This window comes from Bos taurus, chromosome 18, assembly GCF_002263795.3.
Source record: "Bos taurus isolate L1 Dominette 01449 registration number 42190680 breed Hereford chromosome 18, ARS-UCD2.0, whole genome shotgun sequence".
Classification (NCBI taxonomy): Eukaryota; Metazoa; Chordata; class Mammalia; order Artiodactyla; family Bovidae; genus Bos; species Bos taurus.
Genome location: NC_037345.1, coordinates 54,824,611 through 54,850,221, shown reverse-complemented (window position 1 = coordinate 54,850,221; position 25,611 = coordinate 54,824,611). Strand labels below are relative to the sequence as shown.

General features: G+C 45.7%; 1 protein-coding gene across 4 annotated transcripts; it reads right to left on the bottom strand.

Annotated features, from left to right (window-relative positions):
• Positions 1-1,426: 1,426 nt before the first annotated feature.
• On the bottom strand, positions 1,427-25,123 carry ELSPBP1 (epididymal sperm binding protein 1). Of its 4 annotated transcripts, none has more exons than XM_015458167.3 (7): positions 24,926-25,123; positions 12,557-12,645; positions 7,434-7,571; positions 5,395-5,541; positions 4,875-5,033; positions 3,587-3,751; positions 1,427-1,843 (listed from the first exon to the last, which is right to left on the bottom strand). In XM_015458167.3, the coding sequence occupies exons 2-6, from the start codon at positions 12,624-12,626 to the stop codon at positions 3,594-3,596; spliced, it is 672 nt and encodes a 223-aa protein (XP_015313653.1). In that variant the 5' UTR covers positions 12,627-12,645; positions 24,926-25,123; the 3' UTR covers positions 1,427-1,843; positions 3,587-3,593. The 4 variants fall into 4 exon arrangements, with proteins under 4 accessions (XP_015313653.1, XP_024834057.1, XP_024834058.1 ...); XM_024978289.2 differs by lacking the exon at positions 24,926-25,123 and adding an exon at positions 24,322-24,582; XM_024978290.2 differs by lacking the exon at positions 24,926-25,123 and adding an exon at positions 15,063-15,149.
• Positions 25,124-25,611: the final 488 nt, after the last annotated feature.

The following is a 25,611-nucleotide window of genomic DNA, read 5'->3' as shown; positions in this document are numbered from 1 at the left end:
TGGCTTAATTTACTGAAAAGGTCAGAAAGAGCACTTAGAGATGAGCTGTCTCCAGTTGGGTTCCCAGGGTTTCTCCCTTGTCTGAGAGTGGAGGAGAGCATGAAGGAGGTTTATCAAGCTGTATCCTTGGGATGGATACTTGGGAAGGAACTAGGATTGAGCAGAGAGAGAAGCTGAACAATGGTGCAAGCTCAACAATCTCAGTGGAGTCCACAGGCGCTCTTGACCCAGCTCTTCCGAGTTGTCTCACTTGGGTTGAAACAGCTGGGTCTTTAAATCTGCCCGTGGTCAATTCTTGCATATGGACTGTCCTGGGGGGTGGGGGGGCGTGAGCTCGGACAAGGGAGGTCTCTCTGAAGCTGGGGACATCCCTGATTCTGGTTTGACCGCTGAAGGCTGCCTGCAGACAGCACTCCCCAGAGGTGTGCGGCAAGTCTTCTGTAGATCTGGTGACACACATCCCTCTCCATCACGGGACATTTCAGCAGAGACTGAACAAGGTGAGGAGCAGAGCGACAGAAGCTCAAGAGAGGAAGAGAACTGCAGCACCAGCAAGACAGAGGCTGGAGCGAGCTTGATGAGTTCAAGGAACAGAGTAGCAGTTTGAGTGTAGTGAGTGAGGAGGTGTCGGGGCAGAGGTAGAAAATGAGACGGGGAAAGCGCTAAACAAGGGACAGAGATGTGGGATCTGGGAACAGGCCGGTTACGCTTACTAGGGTGTTTTTATATGATTGACTGAAGATGTGTGCTCTGGCTGTTAAACTAAAGTGAAAAAGATCGTCTCTCACATCAATGCGATGTCATGTGAATGTAACGATCAGACTGGCAGTGAATGAGGCTGAATGGCTGAAATCTATTCCTAGTGTCTGGCTGTGGTGAGGGACAATGGTCGTAGTTGCTCAGAGGGTTTTTCTGTTTTGCTTTTAAATATTTATTTTTGATGGCGACAGGTCTTCGTTGCTGTGTGTGGCCTTTCTCTAGTTGTGGTAAGCGGGGGCTACTCTTCATTGCAGTGCACGGGCTTCTCACCGCGGTGGCTTCTCTTGTTGCAGAGCACGGGCTCTGGAGCTCGGGCTTCAGTAGTTATGGCAAAGGGGTTTAATTGTTCTGGGGCATCTGGGGTCTTCCCGGACCAGGGATCCAACCGAGTCCCCTGCATTGGCAGGCAGATTCTTATCCACTGCACCACTGGTGAAGTCCACTGAGAGGGATTTTATGAAGGAGGAGGAGGACAGGGAGGGAGAAGAGGAGGAGGAGAGGGAAGAGGAGAAGGAAGGAGAGAATGGACAGGAAGAGAAGAACACCAACAACTTGAGGTTGCATCTGGGCTCACAGGAAACAGATTCTGCAATTGATTATTGATGTCTGTCATGGGCACCATAAGGGAAAAGTTGAGGCCATCTTGCAATGAATTTTCTACCCTCCATTGATGTACTAATTTATTTATTAATGATTTAATAAGTACCTACAAATGCTCCACCCAAGTCTGTAACTTCCCAGAAAGAGATAGCAGGCTGCAATTATCTCCTAGAATCCCTGGGCTGAGAATCTGATCTCTGCACCATACGACTCACCAGCGTTTCCTTCCCCACACTTTCAGATCCCTCACCATATCTGTCATTCTAGGAAGCGGAAAAGGCAGCCCCAGAGTTAATGTGGGGCTCCCTTTTGGTGGTTAGACCACATTTTCCCTCTGTTCTTCACAAAGGACCGAGTGATGAAGCAAGATGGTGAACAGGTTCTTCCTAAAGGCGGTTATCTAAGCTTGAAAGATTTGATGAAAAAGATGAAGGAGGTTCCAGACTTAATATGTCAGCCTTCCACTGGAGACGTGTCTCCTTCCCTTGAAAAGAAAATCAAAAGCCAGTGTTCAGGTAACAGGTACACACTGACTCAAATGTAACATGAGTTAAAAAGTGACTTCATGTTGATTTTTAAGATTCAGTTGGGAATAAAATGACGCAGCTGAGCCAAGAGCAGTTAGATACCTGCTGCCCCTCACCTGGCTCATGGGATCAAGTCAGTGAATAATAAGCACCTCAACCTCACCTATGCTGTAATATGTTCGGTAGGAGCAGGACTTGCAAGGAGATGGTTCTGTTCTTTTTGTTTGTTTATTTTGTTTGCTTGTTTTTGGTTGTTTGGGGCACGGCATGTAGGGATCTTAGTTCCCCAAGCAGGGATCTAACCTGTGCCCCCTGCAGTGGAAGCATGGAGTTCTAACCACTGGACCGCCAGGGGAGTCCCGAGATAGTTCTTCTCTGATGGTTACAAATTTGAGGCTGGAGACTAAAAATGTTCTTAGACTTAGCCACGGATTGGGGACCACTGTGGGTTTTTTTTTTTTTTTTTTAGTATTCACCCTGTTAAGATGGGGGCTTCTCAGGCGGTGTAGTGGCAAAGAATCCACCTGCCAATGCAGGAGACACGGGAGACATAGGTTCCATCCCTGGGTTGGGAAGATCCCCTGGAGAAGGAAATGGCAGCCCACTTCAGTATTCTTGCTGGGAAATCCCATGGACAGAGGAGCCTGGCAGGCTACAGTTCACGGGGTCTCAAAGAGTCAGACACGACTTAGTGACTAAACAACAATATCAACAACTGTTAAGATGGTAGAGTCCCAAACCGACTTCTTCGCCTTTCCTCTGTACGTGGAAGATAATTTTCACCATCAAACTAAATTTCAGAAAGAGTCACGGATTTTGGTTCTATAACCCACATGCAATTGCAAGGATAAATACTGCTGGAATCACCAGGATGGTCCCATATCTGACGAGAGGGCTTCTGTTTACTTTCAGATTCCAGAATTACAATGTGACAAAGTCAGTGCAGGAGGTCCAGAGAGAATTTTTATAGGCTTTAGAATATGGAAGCTGGAAGGGAAAGAATAGAAAAAAGGAAGGATGAAGTGGGTCCCATGGAGACAGTTGATGATGTATGGGCCAAGGTTGGGAAGAGGGTGAGAGGTGAACCTAAGCTTTTCCCTGGTTAGCTACTCAGTGAAGCAGGTACGGGATCAACAACAAGGTTTCTGGGGACGTGTGTGTGTGTGTGTGTGTGTGTCCTCAGTCACAAAGTCATGTCTGACTCTTTGCAACCCCAGGGAGCATAGTCCACCAGGCTCCTCTGTCCATGAGATTTCTCAGGCAAGCATACTGGAGTGGGTTGCCATTTCCTTCTCCAGGGGATCTTCCCAACCCAGGGATTGAACCTGTGTCTCCTGCATTGGCAGGGGGATTCCTTACTGCTGAGTCATCAGGGGGACCAGAGAGGTCTTGGTTATCTCTTTTCAAGTTTGTCCTTTCATTTAAAGTCTCAACTCAAGAAATTCCACTTTCTGAATTTTTCACACCCAAATCCTCCCAGACCTAAATTTTGGAATGACACCTTTCTGGTTCTGAAATCATTCGCTCACCTCCTCACCCTGCTCCTCTGCTTTTCAGAGACATCCTGATTTCTTCTTGTCTTCTACTTTGGGAGGTTGTCCCAGCCTCCCCCACCCCCGCTAACTTCACCTTTTCTCTGAGAAATAGAACTCGTCTTACTGGAAAACTCAGCAAATCATGCTGGAAGGAAAAGAGCTCACCTTTGCATCAGCAGTACACCCAAGTGTGGTCCCGGTCATAGTTGTAAGAGGTTGCACACCATAAAAGGTTCTCCTTTGATCCTTTATTGGTGCAGTTAAAATAATTCTTGTTTTTGTAGTTGAACGGGAAGTGGCAAGGGAAGCCAGGAACCAATGAGGAAATTCCTAGGGAGGAAGTGGAGATAAGACGGGGGTTACTCCTGTGTCTTTACATCACAGTGAGGCTTCATCCTCACTTAAGCTTGTGTTGTCTGAGCTCCTGCCGAAGGGGTGATGTGTTGTTGTTTAGTCGTTAAGTTGTGTCAGACTCTTTTGCAACCCCGTGGACTGTAGCCCACCAGGCTGTTCTGTCCAATGGATTGTCCAGGCAAGAATACTGGAGTGGGTTGCCATTTCCTCTTCCAGAGGACTTTCCTGTCTCAGGGCTGGAATCTGAGTCTCCTGGGACCCCTGCATTGGCAGGCGGATTCTTTACCACTGCGCCACCTGGGAATTTGTTCAAGAGAGAGTCCAGTCATCTCTATCTGGTAGACAAGATAAACCCAAAGGTTTGGTTGTTTTTAGATGTTAATGGATTTTGTATCTAATTTAGCAATCTTGCTTCAGCTTGGCATTCTTTTCTTCATTGACTATGTACAATCGACCCTCAGTAGTCACAGGTTCTCTGAGGATTCAATATTCCACTCGAGGAATGCATTATCTAGTTGGTGAATCTGTGGCTCCAGAACCCACAAATACTGAGGTTGGGAAGATGAGCTGGAGAAAGGATAGGCTACCCACTCCAGTATCTTGCCTGGAGGATTCTATGGACAGAGGAGCCTGGCAGGCTACAGTCCATGGGGTCGCAAAGAGTCGGACACGACTGAGAGGCTTTCACTTTCAACTCTTCTACACCATTTTATATAAAGGACTTGAGCATCCATGGATGCTTCTTACAAGTCCTTTGAATTGGCTTCACTGTCTTTCCAGTTCCATTAGTAACAGATTTTTCAAAACCTTATCATATAGCATACTTGTTATTTGAGTGTTGGATATTTAATATTTTGCAAATTTTATACTGGCCCGTTTCTCTTGGATCTTAAGGAGACCACATTTTTGCCTGTGGCATTATGGCATTCTTTATGCTATTTGTTCATCAGATCTCTGAGGGCGGGAATCTGCATATTCATCATTATAGCCCCAGTGCTCAGCTCAGGGTCCGGCACACAGTAGGGCTGGGATAGACATTTGTTGAGTGAATGAATGAAGGACTCCACCCGTGCCCACCCAATCCCCTTCCCCATAGTACTGGTGTCGGCACAAAGACTCCACTTCCCGTCCTTATCCATGTTCTCCGTGGTTGGACACCAGAGCTTGTTGTTTTCGTCCTCAAGGCATTCAGAGACCACATGATTTCTGTACGTGGCAGGGAAGATGCAGGGCTTGCTGAAAGAGTTTCCCCCGTACTCTGAAAATAATGATGGAAACGAACATAATTAGAGCCTTATGTTCCCAGGTGGCGCTAGTGGTTAAAAAGAAAAGAAAAAAAAAAAAAAGAAAACAACCTGCCTGCCAATGCAGGGGACATAAGAGATTTGAATTCAATCCCTGGGTCGGGAAGATCCCCTGGAGGAGGGCATGGCAACCCACTCCAGTATTCTTGCCTGGAGAATCCCATGGACAGAGGAGCCAGGCGGGCCATAGCTCACGAGGTGACAAGGAGTCTGAGCGCGCGTGCTCACCGCCCGGTCCCCACGCCCTCGCGAGAGTCATTGCTGGCCGCCATCCCCACCCCTAGTGAACACACCCTCCTTGTTGCAGCGCCTCACCGTTGGTTTCACAGTATTTCCACTGCTGCTTCTCATCAAAGCTGGAAGTGACTGAGCACCACTGCCTTCCAAATAAACTGCCATCCGTGATGCAGCCATTGTGGGGCTTTCCCCGGTAGATGAAGGGGAAGACACACCGTGGATAGTCTGTGTAGAAAGACGTCCATGAGTGCTGTGACATTTCTCTGGTCATTCATTTTTTGGCTGCAAGACTCACAAGACCTTAGTTTCCCAACCAGGGATTGAACCTGTGCCCCTTGCATTGGAAGAGCGGAGTCCTAATCATTGGACCACCGGGGAAGTCCCTGGGGACCTCTTTTCCAGAACTAAAAAATACATATATCTACTTGTAATTTCCTAATTCAGTTTCAACCGGTTGATCCTGATTTGCTTGAACTGCAGAGGACTTTGCAACAGAGGCAGTGCAGGCTCAACGTGTCTTTAGTCACTTGGCTTTATTGTGCTCTGCAGAGATTGCGGTTTTCACAGGTTGAAGGTGTGTGGCAACCCTGCCTTGAACCAGTCTGTCGGTGCCATTTCCCCAATAGCATTGGCTCACTGTGTGTCCCTGTGCTACATTTCGGTAATTCTCCCAATATTCCACACTTTGAAATTATTATTGTATTTGTTATGGTGGGTCAGTGATTTCTTTTTTTCTTTTTATTACATAGGCTTAGTTGCTCTGAGGCATGTGGGATCTTCCAGGACCAGGGATCAAACCCATGTCTCCTGCATTAGCAGGCGGATTCTTTACCACTGAGCCACCAGGGATTGGGTTAATCAATGATCTTTGATGTGGTGAATGCAATTGTTTTGAGGCACCATTAAATACATAACCTATGGATAAGAAATTGCTTCTAATGGACAAGAAAAGAAAGTGTTTTCCTGAGATGAAAACTACTCCTGGTGAAGATGCTGTGAAGAGTGTTGGCATCACAACAAAAGATACAGGATACTATATGCAGTTAGTTGATAAAGCATCAGCAGGGTTTGAGAGGGCTGACTCCACTTTTGAAAGACGTTCTACTGTAGGTAACATGCTGTCAAACAGCACTGCAGGATGCAGAGAAATTGTTCACGAAAGGGTGAGTCAATAGATACTGCAAACCTCTTTGTTGTCTTGTTTTAAGAAATTGTGTCACCCCAACCTTAAGCACCCACTACCCTGATCAGCCAGCAACCATCAACATCAAGGTAAGACCCTCCACCAGCAAAAAGATTGCATCTCACCGAAGATTCAGAGGATGGTTAGCATTTTTGAGCAATGAGATAGTTTTTAAATTAAGAGTATGTAATTTTCTTAAAGACATATAATGCCATTGCACATTTAGACTGCAGTACAGTGTGACATATCTTTTATATGTCCTGGGAAAGCAAAACATTCATATGACTCACCTTATTGCAATATTTGCAATGTTTCCCTGCTGGTAACTGTATGTTTGTTTTCTGTGTCTGTGAGTCTGTTCCTATTTTATAAATAAGTCCATTCGTATCATTTTCTAGATGCCACTTATAAATGCCACCATGAGATATTTGTCTTTCTCTGGTTTACTTAGTGCGATAATCTCTAGGTCCATCCACGTTGCTGCAAACGGCATTATTTCATTCCTTTTAATGACGGAGTAATATTCCATTGTGTGCGTGTGCGTGTGCGTGTGTGTGTGTGCGTGTGTGTGTGTGTGTATCTCACATCATCTTTAACCATTCATTTGTTGATGGACATTTAGTCTGCTTTCATGTCTTGGAAAGCACTATTTTTAACACCATTATCTTTTTCTTTTTTGGCCATGTCACGTGGCTTGTGGAATCTTAGTTTCCTGACCAAGGATTGAACCTGGGCCCCAGGCAGTGAAAGTGCCGAGTCCTAACCACTAGACCGCTGGGAAACTCCTCACTCTATGATCCTTAGCGTTATTACCCATTATTAACACTCAGTGTTTGGTCTGCCAAAAAAAGATCATATTACCCACGCCTCCGCATTCTCTTTGGTAGCCCATCCTCTGAAGGCGCCTGCTGACGGATCACGTGGTATCACTCACCTTCTGTCAGGCAGTGCTTCCACCGTCCGTCGTAGATGGCTCTGGTCGAACACCAGGGGGATAAGCTGTTGGCTCTGGTGCAAGAGAAGTAAGTAGAACCCTTGTAGGTGAAGGGAAAGATGCATGAATCTTTCTTATCTGAAGGACAGAGGGACAAGTAGGGGATTAGTCCCAAGGAAGGAGCCAAGGATGAGACTCGGTCTGCTTTATATGATGGCCTGAAGTCTGCAGTATAGTCTTTGCATCTAATTTCCTAACGACATACAAGAACATTTCCAGCTTATGTTTGGACCCAGAGTAGTAGGGATGAGTTTCATAAACAATAAAGGCAACCAAGATATATTATGTCTCCAAACCAGCATGGCTATCGCAAATGGCATACAAGACACTTTTGGTGACAGGATTCCCTGGGGGTCCAGTAGGTAAGACTTCATGTTCCCATGCAGGGGATGTGGGTTCACTGGGGTGGGGCTTCGATCCTTGGTTGGGGAGCTAAGATCTCACATGCCTGGCAGCCAAAAAAAAAAAATATATATATATATATATAAAACAGAGTCAATATTGTAATATATTCAATAAAGACTTTTAAAAAAAAATGGTCCACGTCAAAAAATCTTTGAAAAAAAATCTGGTAAATTGCAAGATTCCATCAGGTTATGAAAAGACACACATGAAATAATTTTGAATCACAGACTAAAAAACCATTTCGTTTTCCAATGCTTTTTCAATCCTCCTGATGACATAAAAGAAAAAGCTTCAATTTAATGCTAGTATTTCCTACAATATCTCTAATACTTAATAATCTCCCTTTTTAACAAAAAAAAAAAAGAGAGAGAGAGAGAGCAGGACTCGGGCTCAAAACCCTTTTAGGACAATAGTATCTAGTAGAATTTAATAATGGGCTTTTGCTCTCATAGTGTTTATTTTTATTGGTACTTCCTATTTATGGCAAGTAGCAGTGCTTTTATAGATTACAGGGCTGATGCTAACAATTCATTTAAAATAAATGTATTCAGGAAGAGGAAGCACATTGAAAGAAAAATGGTGAGTGCAGAATATTCTTGATGGCATGCAGGTGGTGGCAGGTATGGAGGGGGTGACCTTGAATGAGTAAAGTTTTGGAAACACAACTCTTGACCTTTCTATCCTTCTGTACCAAGATGGGGACTTTATCTTTTACACCAGGTATCCTCAGAACCTAGAAGAGGGACTGGATTATAGCAGATGCTCAAAAAATAACTGACAGAATAAAATAAATTTGGGAAACACCATGTGAAGTAGTGTTAAACAGGTTTCTTCAGTGGGATTCATCACAGAAGTCCATATGCAAATGAGGATTGAATTAACAAGAGTGAAATAGAGTATACTGAGTTGTCCTTTTTATTTTTTTCCCCATGAGTCAATAGTGCTGGCGATGAGTGGTCCCTGAAACACCTCTTAAGAAATGCTGTTCTGGGACTTCCCTGGCGGTCCAGTAGTTAAGACTCCGCCATCTAACATGGGGGGTGCGGGCTCGATCCCTGGTAGGGAAGTTAAGAGCCCACATGCCTCGAGGCCAAAAAAAAGAAAAAGAAACATAAAGCAGAAACAATATTGTAACAAATTCAATAAAGATTTTAAAATGATCCACATCAAAAAAAAAAAAAACAAAAACCCACGCCTTAGAAAAAGGAAATGCTGTGCGAACCCAATTCTTCATTTCATGGAGAAGGAAAAGAGGGCCCATACAAGGAGTGATTTAAAGTTAATACCTTTTTTTTTTTTTTTTTTTTGATAGTAGAGTGACAATGGGCTTCCCTCATGGCTCAGTGGTAAGGAATCCACCTGCTAATGCAGGAGACATGGGTTTGATCCCTGCTCTGGTAAGATTCCCTGGAGAAGGAAATGGAAACCCGCTCTAGTATTCTTGTTTGGGAAATCCCATGGACAGAGGCCCCTGGCAGGCTATAGTCCATGAGGTCACAAAGAGTCGGACCCAACTTAGCGACTGAACAACAACAATTAGAGTGAGGACTTGGATTTTTTTCAGCAGGATCAGAACGGCCCTTGCTTTCACTTTGCCGTCTCCTCCACATTCCTCTTTCCTCCCTCAAAGACATAATGATGGGTTACTATGAGTAAGGTGCTCTGATAGGTTATGTGTGTGCACACACATAAATGCATGCATGTGTGTGCATATATGTACATGCCTGTCTTCCTCCGTGTGTGTGCATGTGTGTTAGCTCATGTTACAAAGATGGTGAGGCAAAACTTCCATATATTTGCCAAACCCAGCTTCCTTCTCTTTCTGAGCTCATAGCTAGAATCCATTTTGCTGTCTCTCTCTCTTTAAAGATTTTTTGATATGGACCATGTTTTTTAAAGTCTTTATTGAATTTGTTATTGTATTGCTTCTGTTTTATGTTTTGTTTTTTTGGCTGAAAAGCATGTGGGATCTTAGCACCCCGATTAGGGATCAAACCCATACCCCCAGCACTGGAAGGCGAAGTCTTAACCACCAGACTGCTGGAGAAGGGTCTGCAGTTTCTCTTTTAGTTAGGTGGGGCCATGGACTAAGTTATGACTCATAAAATGTGGATTAAAATGATGTTATCATTTCCTGGCTCAACAAAAAAAATTTCCAACCAACCTTCCACACTTCTTTGTTTCTCTGTCTGCCAGCTGGGCATAGAATGGTGGATCTCAATGTAGAAGGGGCAATTATGACCTCCCCCCCTCCAGGGGACATCAGACAATGTTTGGAGACATTTCTGGTTGTTACAAGAGGAAGAGGGAGGAACTGGTAGCTGTGCTACTGATATCTACTGGGTAGAAGCCAAGGATATTGCTAACCATCTTTTTAAAATGTGTCATTGTCTGTGCTGTGTGTTTATTGCTATGCACAGGGGAGCCTGGTGGGCTGCCGTCTATGGGGTCGCACAGAGTCGGACACAACTGAAGTGACTTAGCAGCAGCATGGGCTTTCTCTAGTTGTGGTGAGTGGGGACCACCTTCTAGGTGTGGTGCATGGGCTTCTCATCATGGTGGCTTCTCTTGTTGCAGAACATGGGCTCTAGGGTGCAAGCGCTTCAGTAGTTGTGGTGTAAACGGGCTTAGTTGTTCCCTGGCATGTGGAATCTTCCTGGACTAGGAAGTGAACCTGTGTCCCCTGCACCGGTAGGCGGATTCTTAACCACTGGACCACGGTAAGGATATTGTTGTTTAGTTGCTAAGTCTTGTCCGACTCTTTGCGACCCCATGGACTGTAGCCCGGCAGGCTCCTCTGTCCATGGGATTCTCCAGGCAAGAATACTGGAGTGGATTGTCATTCCCTTCTCCAGGGGATCTTCCCCACCCAGGGATTGAACCCGCATCTCCTCCATGGCAGGCAGATACTACTTAACAAAAGTTAACTGTTGTCATCATTAATGACTGTCCTCACCCAGGAACACCCCTGAGTATACAGGATGCTGCTGGTGGTGGGGAGGGCAGGCTGGTACCCCGTGTACATAGAATTAAGTTTATCCTTGGGAGCTGTTAGCAAAAATCAACACTAATAGATACTATTAGCCATCTGTAAAGTAGTCCAGCAGATGGTCTAATCTTCTTAACTGGGTTAAAACCCTCCATAATCCGAGACTTGCTGACCTCTCTGTTCTCACTCTGCGATTAACATTCCCTTGACCTTCCTCCATGTTCTTTGTCTTTGGAGTTTTGCTCATGTCCTTCATCCTGCCCAGAACGACTCTGCTCACTGCTACTCATTCATCAAGACCTGGTTCAGCCTGGATTAATATGCTTGCTTGCTCTTATAATACACTGGGCCAATCTTTGTACATGTACTTACCATTTTTAAAAAACTTTTAATTTTATATGGAGTATATCCAACTAACAATGTTGTGGTAGATTCAGGTGGACAGCAAAGAAACTCAGACATACATATACATGTATCCATTCTCCCCCAAACTCCCCTGCCATCCAGGCCACCCACATACCATTGGGCCGAGTTCCCTGTGCTCTGCAGTAGGGTCCTTGTGGGTGGTGCATCTTAAATACAGCAGTGTCATACTCACCAGTTTTTAAGATAATATTATCAGTTTATGTCTCTCCCACTTCCGTTCATCGTAAACACTCTGAGTGTAGGGTGTGGGTTTTGTTTACTGTTATGTTTCTGGATCAAAGCACAAATCCAGGCACTTCGGAGTCACTCAACCTATATGTATTGAAAGGACTTCCCTGGTGGTCCAGTGGCTAAGATTCCATGCTCCCAGTGCAAGGGGTCCAGGGTTCGATCCCTGCTGAGAAACTAGAGCCCACAGGCTGCAATTAAGAGTTCACTTGCTATAATTAAAAGATCCCGAGTGCTGTGACTAAGATCTGTTACAGCCAAATAAATATAAAAATGTGTATTGAATAAATTAATCTATAGACATGTGCATGTGGGGTCTTCCTGGACCAGGAGTTGAACCTGTGTCTCCTGCATTGGCAGGCAGATTCTTTACCACTGAGCCAAAAAGGAAGCCCCACAATTTTTTTTGTAATGAGTATAAAGGGAATTTCCAAGTAAGGGATTCTGAGCTTTCAGTGTACTGGAATTATAGAGCCCCCTCTTTATATTAAAATATTTATATCCGCCTTACCATGTGCTGATTCCCCTGGTGGTTCAGATGGTAAAGATCTGCCTGCAATGCAGGAGGCCGGGTTTGATCCCTGGATCAGGAAGATCCCCTGAAGAAGGAAATGGCAACCCACTCCAGCATTCTTGCCTGGGAAATCCCATGGATGGAGGAGCCTGGTGGGCTACAGTCCATGGGGTCACAAAGAGTCGGACATGACTGAGCAACTTCACTAACCTGTGCTGAATCTGTGAAAGATGCTTGCATCTGTTCTTTTCTTTAGGCTTCAACATCGTCCCATGAGGTAAATGCCATTATTCCTCTTTCAAGGCTGAGGACTGACTTCAGAGAGGTTACAGGGCATGACCAAGGTCACACAGAGAAAAAGCGGCAGATCCAGGGGCCACACCCCACGTCGGTCTGAGATTTCTACTAGGGTATCTTGTCCCTACTTGGATCCAGTCATCTTTACTTCATTTCATTCTTTCCAGGTCCCAAACCCTCCCCATTGCTTCCCAGTATACTCACTTCCAGTTGTTCCATAGGAGTAGAGGAGGAAGGCCATCCACCCCAGCAGGTAACTGGGCCATCCATTCATCTCGGCTGGCTTCTTCTTTCTGGATTGAAGGAAGACAAAAATTTGGCTCTCATGGGTTTCCTTCCACTTCCACTCACTCCCAGGTTTGACGTCACGCAGGCTATTTTCTTTCTATCCCCAGGGGGTAAGAAAAAAATAGCTTATTCTTACAAAGTGAAAAGTGAAAGTGTTAGTCATTCAGTCGTATCCAACTCTTTGTGATCCCATAAACTGTAGCCCACCAGGCTCCTCCATCCATGGGATTCTCCAGGCAAGAATACTGGAGTGGGTAGCCATTCCCTTCTCCAGGGGATCTTCCCAACCCAGGGATTGGACCCAGGTCTCCCGCATTGCAGGCAGACATATACATATATATATATTCTGTCGTTATAGAGGGGAGCATGTGATGGAAAGATGAAGCATTTGTTGAGCACTTACTGTGTTCCAGGCTAGACGCTCAACATTCTTGCTGTCACTAGGTTCTCACGCACCACACCCATCTCCTCGGCTGGCTATTAAAAGTACCTGAACAATAAGCATTACTATCCTCGTCAATCATAATTTCTCCTGGCTCTGGTTGCCTCTATGGCATTTCCTCAATGACATATAAATAGGCCATTCTCAGCAGAAACGACAATGCCAGTCTTAGCCTTGGCGGTCTGGGTTTCCTTTGCGGCTCGGCTACTATTGCCTTGTCTACTACTGGCTCCCAGTTACTGAGTGCCTCTTGTATGCTGATGTTCTAGGTTTTGTATCCACTTTACTCCTCCTAGCAAGCAGAAGAGCTGGCATGGTGATCATCTCCATTTTGCAGAAGGAAACTGGAATTTGGGAGGTTGCATAACTTATCCAAAGACCACAGATGGTAAGTGACAGATAGCAGGTTCAACTGCTGTCAGTATTCCTCCCAGTCTCTTGAGTTATTCCCCTAAGAGTAAAGTTTTGCTCTTCCCATCTCCTCCCTGCATCCTATCAGTCATCAAACCCAGGTGATTGTACTTTTTGAATAGCTCCTGTATCCACCCCTATCTCTCTGTCCCTACCGTTACTGATCAAAGTCCGGGCTTTACCGTCTCTCCCCTAAACACTTCTTGTGTTCCCCTTGATGATACATTGGCCTCCAGTCTCTCCTGGTCTGGTATACAGGGCTGCTGAATCGAATTCCCCTGATGACTTTATGATTAACTCCTCTATTCAAACTTTATTCCATTTTCCCCCCATTTTCCACCTCTGTACCCTCCTCAGATTTGAGGAGTGACAAAGAAAAGGGGAGACTGAAAGCGAGCGATCCCCAGACAGGCTCTTCTCTGTAGCAGACCCCTTCACATTCCCGAAGAACTTCTCAGTCTCCTGAACATCTCTTGAGTTTCAGAAAGTCTGGCTTGATGGTTCAGATCAGAGGATGAGAACATGCGGTAACAAAGAACAGCAGTTGGGTGGGAGGACAGAGGCTGTGATAAAGATGAACCTGGCAAAGCTAGTTCTGACTGTGAGGTCGGGAAGTCTCTTCAGATAAAATGACATGAAAACTGAGACCCGGAGGAAGAGAACAATGAGTAGCCATGAGCGGAGCTGGGCTGCGTGTCTGCAGCTCATCTAGGCAGAGACAGCAGGATGTGACAAAAGGCTTAAGATGGAAAAGAGCTGGATGCGTTCAAAGAACAAGACGAGCCGGAACTATATCACTCCAGGGGGATATAGTGGTGTCACTAGATACTACTCATATCTTTGGCTATGAATGCTTGGTGAGGTGAATAGAGTGGACCCTGCAAAGCCTTCCTTGTTTTCTAAATGCAAGTTTGGGACTTCTCTGGTGGCGCAGTGGCTAAGACTCTACGCTCCCAATGCAGAGGAGGATCCAGGTTCAATCCCTGGTCAGGGAAGTAGATCCCATATGCCTCAATTAAGTGTCCACTGGCAGCAACTAAAGATGCCGTGGAGCAACTAAGACCTAATACAGCCAAGTAAATAAATAAATACATATTTTTAAAAGATGCAACTGGAGTGCTTCCCTGTTGACTCAGTGGTAAAAAGAATCTGCCTGCCAACGAAAGAGAAACAAGTTGGATTCCTGGTCCGGGAAGATCTCACAGGCCTCGGAGCAACTAAGCCCCTGCCCCACAACTATTGAGCCTGTGCTCGAGAGCTGGGGAGTTGCAGCTACTGAGGCCATGTGCCCTGGAGCCTGTGCTTCGCAAGAAGAGAAGCCACTGCAATGAGAAACCTGTGCACCGCAACCAGAGAGTAGATCCTGCTCTCTGCAACCAGAGAAAGCCCACACAGCAACAAAGACCCAGCCAAAATAAAATAAATCAAATTATTTTAAAAATGCAACTGAAAGCCACTGGAGGGATTAAAGTGGGGAGAAGCAGCAGTCATTAATTCAGAGTTCTTCACCACGTTTATCGTAACATTCACAGTCCATACCAAGCCCTCCCCTCAAAGCTCATTCCTTACCTCTTCTCCTTTGATCTATTCAGACTACACTAGTCTTTTTTGCTGTTTCTTGCATAAACTAGCTAAGCTTGCTTATGCTTCAGGGTCTTGTTCTTCTCTTCCCCTGGGTGCTCCACCCCCAGCCCCCACTCAGACCAGAGATTTGCATGGGACACCAGACGTGTGTGTCATAAAGGGTTTTCATGCAGACTCGAGTTGATATGGACTGCCATTCTGGAAGGTTAATGAACCTACTTGGATCAAGTCGTGGATCTTAATAGAAAATAGGTTGGGGGTGGTTCAAGGCAAGGAATGGGCTATAAAGTGAGTCTTAATAGCTGAACGTCTGGAACATTCAGGTTAGGGCCAAGCGATTCCTCAAGCGCCCGCACGTTCAAACGTGCTGGAGGTCACTTTGTCCCGGGCCATGGGGTGGTTGGGGCTGGCATCCTGCCTCTGTCACCACACTGTTGGCTGGTAGGAACTCGAGCTGCTGGGGTCTTGCAGTCAACCTGCAGTCCGGCTTGGGTGCAGTTTTCCCAGTCATCAAGTGAGGGAGAAAAAAACCCACCACAAGACCTTATGATAAGAGCCATAGATGTTGGAAAGTACTTTGCAAATGATGGAGGGTGTACAAGCTAGATAATAACTAGATAGTCCCCTTTGTGCTAGGCAATCCCCTTTGTGAATAAGGGGGAGAGACAGATTCGAACCTCTTCTTCTAAACTCTTCACCACCTACAATTTCATGCTTATATCTCTGCTTCACCATACTCTCCGATATCTATACTTTCATTAATTCATTCACCTCAAGTTTTCCTTTCAAACCCCCTTCCCAATATTCAAATTTAATCATTTTTGACCTATATACTAAGATATCCCCAAAGGCAGAATGTGGAATGCTGTTAAAGGCCTGAACTTGGTTTGAAAGCTTTGCCTCTTAGAACCTTTACGATGTTAAGAAAGTTATTCATCGTGTTTATGCACCAGATCTTCTTCATCCATTCATCTGTGAGTGGACATTTAGGTTGCTTCTATTTCCTGGTTATTGTAAATACACATGGCTGATTCACTTCATTGTGTAGCAGAGCTAACACAGCACTGTGAAGCAACCGTACCCCAATAAAGTAAAAGAGAAAGCTATTCAGGGCTCTGGGTCTCAGTTCTTCATCTGTAAAATGGAGACAATGATGGTAATTGCTGCTGCCTCCGAAAGTCAGGGTGAGGTAGTTAGTAGATGCTAATACCCAGATACTCATCATCGCCAAAGATATCCACGCCCTAATCCCCAGAACCCGTGAATATGTCGCAGTGGGGATTTCGATTACGTTAAGGATCGTCAGATGGGGAGATTACCCTGGATGATCTGGGTGGGCTCAGAGTAAGCATAAGAGTCCTTATAAGACAGAGGCAGGGACCTCTCTGGTGGTGCAGGGGATAAGAATCTGCCTGCCAAGGCAGGGGACATGGGTTCGATCCCTGGTCCGGGAAGATTCCACGGCACGTGGAGCAACTAAGGCTGTGCACCACAACTGCTGAGCCCACACTCTAGAGTCAAGAGTACTGGCATGGAGAGCTGCAACTACCGAAGCCCATATGTCTAGATCCCGTCCTCCGAAACAAGAGAAGCCACCGCAGTGAGAAGCCGGCGTACTGCAGCTAGAGAGTAGCCCCTGCTGACTGCAAGTAGAGAAAGCCCTCATAGAGCAATGAAAACCCAGTGCAGCCAACCATAAAGACATTTTTTTGTAAGGCAGGTGAGAGAGGCAGGAAATCAGATGGAACAATGGAAGCAGAGGTTTGAGTGACATCAGGAAGGGGCCATGAACCAAGGAAAGCAGATCATCTTTATAGAGTTTGTTACAACATTGCTTCTGTTTTATGTTTTGGTTTTTTGGCCCCCAGGCATGTGCAATCTTGTTTTCCCAGCCAGAGATCAAACCTGAACCCCCTGCATTGGAAGGCAAGATCTTAACCACTAGACCACCAGGGAAGTCCCACAGAGGGGCAAGTCTTTAGAAGCTGGAAAAGCTGGGAAACAGCTTCTCCCTTAGAACTTCCAGAAGGCACACAGCCCTGCCAACACCTTGATTACAGCCCAGCAAGTCTTCTGACCTACAGAGTGTAAGAGACTAGATCTGCGTTGTTTTCAGCTGGATAATTTTTTTTTTTTTTTTTTTACAGCAGCCCCAGAGAACTAATACAGACCCAAAAGGCTTTGAACAGCACCTGGCCCATAAAATATGCTTAGTAAATATGAGTCGTTATCATTTTCATCATCACTGTCCCCATCTGAGTCAGTCATCCTGGAAGATGTCCAGAAAAGATAATTTCCAATCCTAGTCCTTCTCGTAAGCTGGCTTTGTGACTCTGAGCATTTCACCTCTCATAATATCTGTTTTAACAACTGCTAAATATATTTATCATTGTGGCTTTGACAAAGGATGATTCAGACGTGAATTCCAGCTTATCCAGGGGATCTTGGGTGTGATATGGGTAGTGATTGATATTCAGGGTCTTGGTCTATATATGGGACTACTGAAATCTACCCCATTGGGTTGTTTTCAGAAGGAGATGAGACCACCTAAGCAGAATTCTTATTACATGATGGGAGCTCAATAAATAACAGAGGTCAACATGTGCTGAGCACTTGTGTGCAAAGCGTAACTTTGGGTGCTTTGTTTAATTAGCATTTAATTATCACAAAACCCTATGAGGTGGGACTTCCCTGGTGGTCCAGTGGTTAAGAATCCGCCTGCCAATGTAGGGGACGCAGGTTTGACCCCTGGTCCAGGAAGATCCCACATCCCTTGGGTAACTAAGCCAGTGTACTACAGCTACTGAGCCCGAGCTCTAGGGCCCATGCTCCACAACAAGAGAAGCCGTGCAATGAGAAGCCCACGAACCACAATGAAGAATAGCCCCCCGCTCGCCGCAGTTAGAGAAAGCCCGAGTGCAGCAACAGCGACCTAGTGCAGCCAAAAATAAATAAATAAAAATTAATTGTAAAAAACCCCAGGAGGCAGGAACTATTATTACTTTGTGTGATAGAAAAATAGGCAAGAAATATACGGTGACGGCCTATAAAGGTAGACGCAAAGCTCAAACCAGGCAGCGCAAACAGGCTGTGATCCTCTTCATCGTTAAACCAACTGGGGATGAGTTTCTACAGAGCCAAGTTTCTCCTTGTCTTTTTTCTCTTTGGAAAATAGTTTATTAATTCATTATAGAGACAGATACATGATCAATGCCTTGGCTTAATACCAAAGAATATTATAATCGTAAGGAGGGGACAAATGCTGGGAAAATAATTAAATAGTGCAGCAAAACTGCTGCTGCTGCTGCTGCTGCTGCTAAGTCACCTCAGTCGTGTCCGACTCTGTGACCCCATAGATGGCAGCCCACCAGGCTGCCCCGTCCCTGGGATTCTCCAGGCAAGAACACTGGAGTGGGTTTCCATTTCCTAAATACAAACAAATAAATGAGCGGGTACCGATGACATTTGTCATGCATTCAGTTCAGTTCAGTTCAGTTCAGTCGCTCAGTTGTGTCCAACTCTTTGCAACCCCATGAATTGCAGCACGCCAGGCCTCCCTGTCCATCACCAACTCCCAGAGTTCACCCAGACTCACGTCCATCGAGTCAGTGATGCCATCCAGCCATCTCATCCTCTGTCGTCCCCTTCTCCTCCTGCCCCCAATCCCTCCCAGCATCAGAGACTTTTCCAATGAGTCAACCCTTCACATGAGGTCATGCATTAGTAAAAGGTTTTTAAATGAGACCCCAAAACACATAAGGCATCGATGGCAGATGACAAAGGGATTAATACTCTGTAAAAGGCCAATGGACTCTTTTCTAATAAAAATACTGCCACAAACCCACAAACCTAACCCTTTCAAATTGCCCAGAGCTCAAATCATATATAATTCCAGTGAGTGGTAACTTTCTTATCAACTGTGAGATAAGCTTATTACCAGTTTTATCACTTATCTCAGAGCCAAGTTTCTTGAAAGGATTCAGTGGAACTTCGGACTTATTCGCTTAACTTCAAGGTACCATACTTGTGACTGTCACTAACCACTCTGCCTGGAGCCCAGAAAGACTGCCCAGCTTTGAACAGAAGGGAAACAAGTCTGAGAATGGAGTACCACCTAAGTTGGGTGAAGAAATGAGGATGCAAAGAGGAGCTTGCTCTAACCATCATGACTCTCTCCGTGCAGCTCAAAGCCTGACTTCAAAGCTGCTACTTCAATCACACATTGAACTGTTTGTTCTTAATCTACACTTAGCTTCCTCTAACACCCTCTTATTTTTGACCTTATCAGCTGCCAAACCAACACACCTCAGACCTTTCAAATATTGTCAGCTTCTCCAACCCTACCATCCCTCCAAATTCTCTTGTGAATCTGGCTCTCGTTCCTCAAATAAGGGTCACATTTCATTAGGTTTGCTGGAGAAGCGTCAACTACAGGAGACCATAATGTTCAAAAACCTCTGGACTTTGTCTAATAGCAACGACTGGAAACAAGATGAGTAGTGAAGGCGGGAGAACTGGTACAGTGAGTTCTGATTTGCCCACAATCAAATCAGACTAACCCCGCAATACTTTTAAATAGAATGAGTTGCATGTGTATGTAGTCCATGGGGTCGCTAAGACTCAGACACAACTGAGCGACTTCCCTTTCACTTTTCACTTTCCTGCATTGGAGAAGGAAATGGCAACCCACTCCAGTGTTCTTGCCTGGAGAATCCCAGGGACGGGGGAGCCTGGTGGGCTTCCGTCTCTGGGGTCGCACAGAGTCAGACACGACTGAAGCGACTTAGCAGCAGCAGCAGCATTCTGCTATAAAAACACAGTATTAAGTGAAGAGTCCAAGTTCTAGATAAGAATGGACAGTGTATGTATGTAAAAACATCTGTATCCACTTTTTGATTCATTCAGATGTTCATTTACTCATTTGTTACACATTTGTTATGCATCCTCTATACGGTGTCATCAGCGACGTGGACAAGTGAAGTTCCGGCTCATATAAGGCTAATATTTTAGACTTCCCTGGTGGCACAGTGGATAAGAACCCACCTGCCAATGCAGTGGACACAGGTTCGATCCCTGGTCCAGGAAGATCCCACATACTGCAGAGCAATGAAGCCCAAGTGCCGCTACTACTGAGCCTGTGTGCTAGAAGCTCGGGTACTGAAGCCTGTGTGCCCTAGAGCCTGTTGCTCTGCAACAAGAGAAACCACCAAAAAGAGTAGTCCCCTCTCACTGGAACTAGAGAAATCCATGCAAAGCAGTACAGACCCAGAAAAGCCCATAATGTAAATACATATTTAATTTTTTTTAAGGCTAGTATTTTATTGGGATAGGGGAGAGAGGAGAAAGGAATAGAGGTTCCATCTGGGGTGATAAACAAGTCCTAGAACAAGATGGGATTCATGGTTGCACAATATTGGGAATGTACTTAATGCCACTGACTGCTGCTGCTGCTAAGTCGCTTCAGTTGTGTCCGACTCTGTGCAACCCCATGGACTGCAGCCTACCAGGCTTCTCCGTCCATGGGATTCTCCAGGCAAGAACACTGGAGTGGGTTGCCATTTCCTTCTCCAATGCATGAAAGTGGAAAGTGAAAGTGAAGTCGCTCAGTTGTGTCTGACTCTTCACGACCCCATGGACTGCAGCCTACCAGGCTCCTCCATCCATGGGATTTTCTGGGCAACACTTTAAATGGTCCATTTTAGGGAATTCACCAGATGTCCACACGGAGTGGTTAGGACTCCACCCTTTCACTCACAGGGCTGGGTTTGATCCCTGGTGGGGGAACTGAGATTCTCTCAAGCCATATGGCGCATCCAAAAAAAAAAAAAAAGTCCATTACAGGTTATGCGCAGTTTTACCACAATAAAAAAAAATCATCAACATCATTTCAGAATAAGTGCAGTGAAGACAATAAACAGGGGGCTGTGGTAGATGGTGCCTGACAGGTGTCTGCTTTAGGCGATCAGGGAGGTCCCCTCGGAGCACAGCCAAGGTCAGGTTGGAGTCAGCTACACAGTCGTGGGGAAGAGCATTCCAGGAGAGGGGACAGTAAGAGCAAAGACAGCAGGAGGGCTCTCCTGGGGAGCAGAAGGAGGTCCACACGGCCAGGCCACGCTGAGTGCCAAGGGAGGGAAAGGGCATCAGCCACTGAGGGCCTTGTTCTCCACGAGACACTGCAATTGTGTTTTGCATGGGCTTGGACTGCAAGGAGATCCAACCAGTCCATTCTGAAGGAGATCATCCCTGGGATTTCTTTGGAAGGAATGATGCTAAAGCTGAAACTCCACTACTTTGGCCACCTCATGCGAAGAGTTGATTCATTGGAAAAGACCCTGATGCTGGGAGGGATTGGGGGCAAGAGGAGAAGGGGACGACAGAGGATGAGATGGCTGGATGGCATCACTGATTTGATGGATGTGAGTCTCAGTGAACTCTGGGAGTTGGTGATGGACAGGGAGGCCTGGAGCGCTGCGATTCATGGGGTCGCAAGGAGTCGGACACAACTGAGCGACTGATCTGATCTCTGCACAGAAAATTCTCCTGAGTGGACACGTGAGAAAGCAGTTAATACTGGTCACCTCTGAGAAGTCGAAATGAACAACCCAGGGCACACATGGGACTTTTCCCAGGTAAACTGTTACCTTAGATGTGCATGGTACATCTACCACATACATGGTTTTCTTAATTTAAAACAAAAATTGTACATGTTGTATCTGTATGCATATACAATATGGTTATATACGTGCACGCACACACATGTACACATAATCTATGCTGTCAGTGCTTGTGCTCAGTCTTGTCTGACTCTGCGGCCCCATGACCTGCAACCTACCAGGCTCCTGTGTCCATAGGACTTCCCAGGCAAGAATACTGGAGTCGGTTGCCATGCCCTCCTCCAGGGGATCTTCCTGACCCAGGGATCAAACTCGCATCTCCTGTGTCTCCTACATTGCAGGCAGACACATGATAGATATTTAAATACATTTACACAAACACATACATGTTGGATGTACATATATACTGCTGCTGCTAAGTCGCTTCAGTCGTGTCTGACCCTGTGTGACCCCGCAGATGGCAGCCCACCAGGCTCTCCCGTCCCTGGGATTCTCCAGGCAAGAACACTGGAGTGGGTTGTCATTTCCTTCTCCAATGCATGAAAGTGAAAAGTGAAAGTGAAGTCGCTCAGTCGTGTTCGACTCTTTGCGACCCCATGGACTGCAGCCTACCAGGCTCCTCCATCCATGGGATTTTTCCAGGCAAGAACACTGGAGTGGGGTGCCATCGCCTTCTCCATACATATATACACAGACACACAAATAATTAAGACTGGGAAAGAAAACATAGAAGAGCCTTTGCAGAAAAGCAAAACTACAAAATTACAAATTTAAAATGGCAAAATTTCAAATCTACATAGATAGCTGGCTTAAGGGTGGATTAACTTTATAAAGTGGCTCTTAGGGACCAAATTTATGGAACATCTATAGGGCAAAGCACAATGCCTGAGTCTTCCTCAGAGCCAGCATTTCATAGCGATTAGGAGACCGTGTGGACGCTTCACTGATCACTGGCAGAGTGACTCCAAGCAAGACCTGCTACAATTAGTTAATTAAGCAAACTTACTTTGGGAATATTTTATGATTTTCCTCTCTCTTTTCCTTTTTGTTATTTATTGTCTCCCAAACTTTTCAGAGAATGTTCAGTTCAGTTCAGTTGCTCAGTCGTGTCTGATTCTTTGCGACCCCATGAATCACAGCACACCAGGCTTCCCTGTCCATCACCAACTGGAATTCACCAAAACTCATGTGCATCGAGTTGGTGATGCCATCCAGCCACCTTATCCTCTGTCGTCCCCTTCTCCTCCTGCCCCCAATCCCTCCCAGCATCAGGGTCTTTTCCAATGAGTCAACGCTTCACATGAGGTGGCCAAAGTATTGGAGTTTCAGCCTCAGCATCAGTCCTTCCAATGAACACCCAGGACTGGTCTCCTTTAGGATGGACTGGGTGGATCTCCTTGCAGTCCAAGGGACTCTCAAGGGTCTTCTCCAACACCACAGTTCAAAAGCATCAATTCTTCGGCGCTCAGCTCTCTTCACAGTCCAACTCTCACATCCATACATGACCACAGGAAAAACCATAGCCTTGACTAGATGGACCTTTGTTGGCAAAGTAATGTCTCTGCTTTTGAATATGCTATCTAGGTTGGTCATAACTTTCCTTCCAAGGAGTAAGCATCTTTTAATTTCATGGCTGCAATCACCATCAGAGAATGTTACTGTCTAGAAAATGCTTCCCCTACTTATTGATAGTCTGTATTCTTAATCTCTGTTCACCTGGTTCCATTCATCTATTTATCCATTTGTTCTTCCTTCAGTCCTTCTTCTGTCCATCTATCCATCATCCATCCTTCCACCTATCTACTCATCCTTCCTCCCATCCATCCATACATCTGTCCTTCAATCCTTCCACCCATCTATCCATTATCCATCCTTCCATTCATCTCCCCATCCTTCCTTCCATCCATGCATCCTTCAGTTCTTCTGTCCATTATCCATCCTTCCATCTCCTCATCTTTTCTTCATCCATCCTTTGATCTATTCATTTAATAAGTATCCCACAACCCTACCATTTGTATTGTTTATTTGGCAACTACCAAAAGGAACTGTACACCATTTTTGACTTCAGCAGTCAGATCTGAGACATCTGTATCTGTCACCCAAGGCAGAACACAAGAATAGCCACACCAGGTGTACTAAGGTGCTGAGTGGGAGGCCAGCGAACAGTCTAGCCTGCAGCCTCTGCTCTCTGGTTTTCTTAAGCCAAAAATATCACAGTGGAGCAACGAGAAAAGAATGGCCCCCAACCAATCAGGGTTCAGAGCCCACCTCTTCCATTTGTCTACTGGGTAGCCTTGGAAAGGTCATTTCACCTCTCTGACTTCCAGTTTTCAACGTTCTCGTCTGTCAAGTGGAGATAGCTATGACAGCTATTGTGAGGATTAAGGGAGCTCGTGAGCATAAAGCCACTGGAGTACAGAGTACCTCCAAAATACTGAGTCCTTCAGCTCCTCAGCAGCAAATAACTCCGTGTCCGAAGCAAAACCTCTACGTAAGACTCCCTCACAAACACACACACCCCTCTTCTGTTATGGATTCAAGCTGCCTTTGGAGAGTGGAGAACAGGACCTCGGGAAGATCTCTCTGTGTCTCAGCTTCCTCCCTCATCAAACAGAAAGAGTGAACCTTACCTTAGAGGCGTGAATGCAAAGCTTCACAGAACCATGAAGCTATGCGTCCACCAGCAGGAACTCAGCAGGAAATCTGTCCGGGCTAGTTTCCTTTTCTTCCGTCTCTTTCCCCCAAAGTCAGGAGAAAGGCAGCCTTCCTCAGCACGACATTGTTCACACTCTGTGATTTCACCCACTCCTGACCTGCCCTCAAGGCTCCCGCCCCCACTTTCTCTGGATTTTCATTTCCAGAGCTCTAGAACCGCGTAGTCCAGTATGGTGGCCACGTGTGGCCCGTTAGCATTTGAAACGCGGCGAGTTTGAATCATCACAGGTTGTAAGCATAAAATACTGGACTCTGAAGATGCAGGGTGAAAAAAAATGTAAAGTATCTCATCAATATTATGTTGAGGACATGTTAAGGTAATATTTTAAATATATTATTTTTAAAATGGCTGTTTCTTCTTCTTATTTTTCTTACTATCAGTATGACCACCATGATACAAGTAGCTCACATCATATTTCTCCCAGTGGACAGCATTGCTCCAGACCCCTCCCTTCCTTGCTGTGGGGGCCCCCAGGTCCCAATCCCCACACCATCCCGGGTTTCTAGGTTGAGGTGTACCTTTAAGAGAGTTGTTTTCCGCCCTAGCTGTCTTCACGAGCCTTCTTTAAGGTTTTGCTTCCAAAATCGCTGGATTATCTGGGGACTGGCCCGATTGTTTTGGCTCCAACCAGTCTGTAGGATGAGACTGCAGTTCCCCCAAGGAGAGTTCTCTGTAAGTGCTTACAATCAGGGGCGGTTTGGGTGGGATAACCCCATGGTTAATGATGTCCCAAGGGGATCTCATGCGTATCTATGAGGCTCATAAAATTCAGTCATGGATATAGTAATGGGGTCTTGCGGGGGCTGGGATCATAGACAAGAATATTAATGAACAGAGGAGGAAGAGTTCCTGGATATTGAGCTACAAGGAAGTGGACAGGTTTCAGCTGGATAATGAAGCTCCTAGAGCCTGAGAATTTTCTAGAATGAAGGGGTGTGTGTGTGTGTGTGTGTGTGTGTGTGTGCGTCCACGTGCCCTCAGTTGTGTCCGACGCTTTGCAACCCCATGGACTGTAGCCGCCAGGCTCCTCTGTCCATGGAATTTTCCAGGCAAGAATTCTGGAGTGGGTTGCCATTTCCTAGTCATGGGGATCTTTCCGACCCAGGGATCAAACCCAAGTGTTTTATCTCCTGCATTGGCAGGCAGATTCTTTACCACTAGCGCTGCCAGTAGTTTGGTTTTTTAACGAACAAGAAGAGAAAGC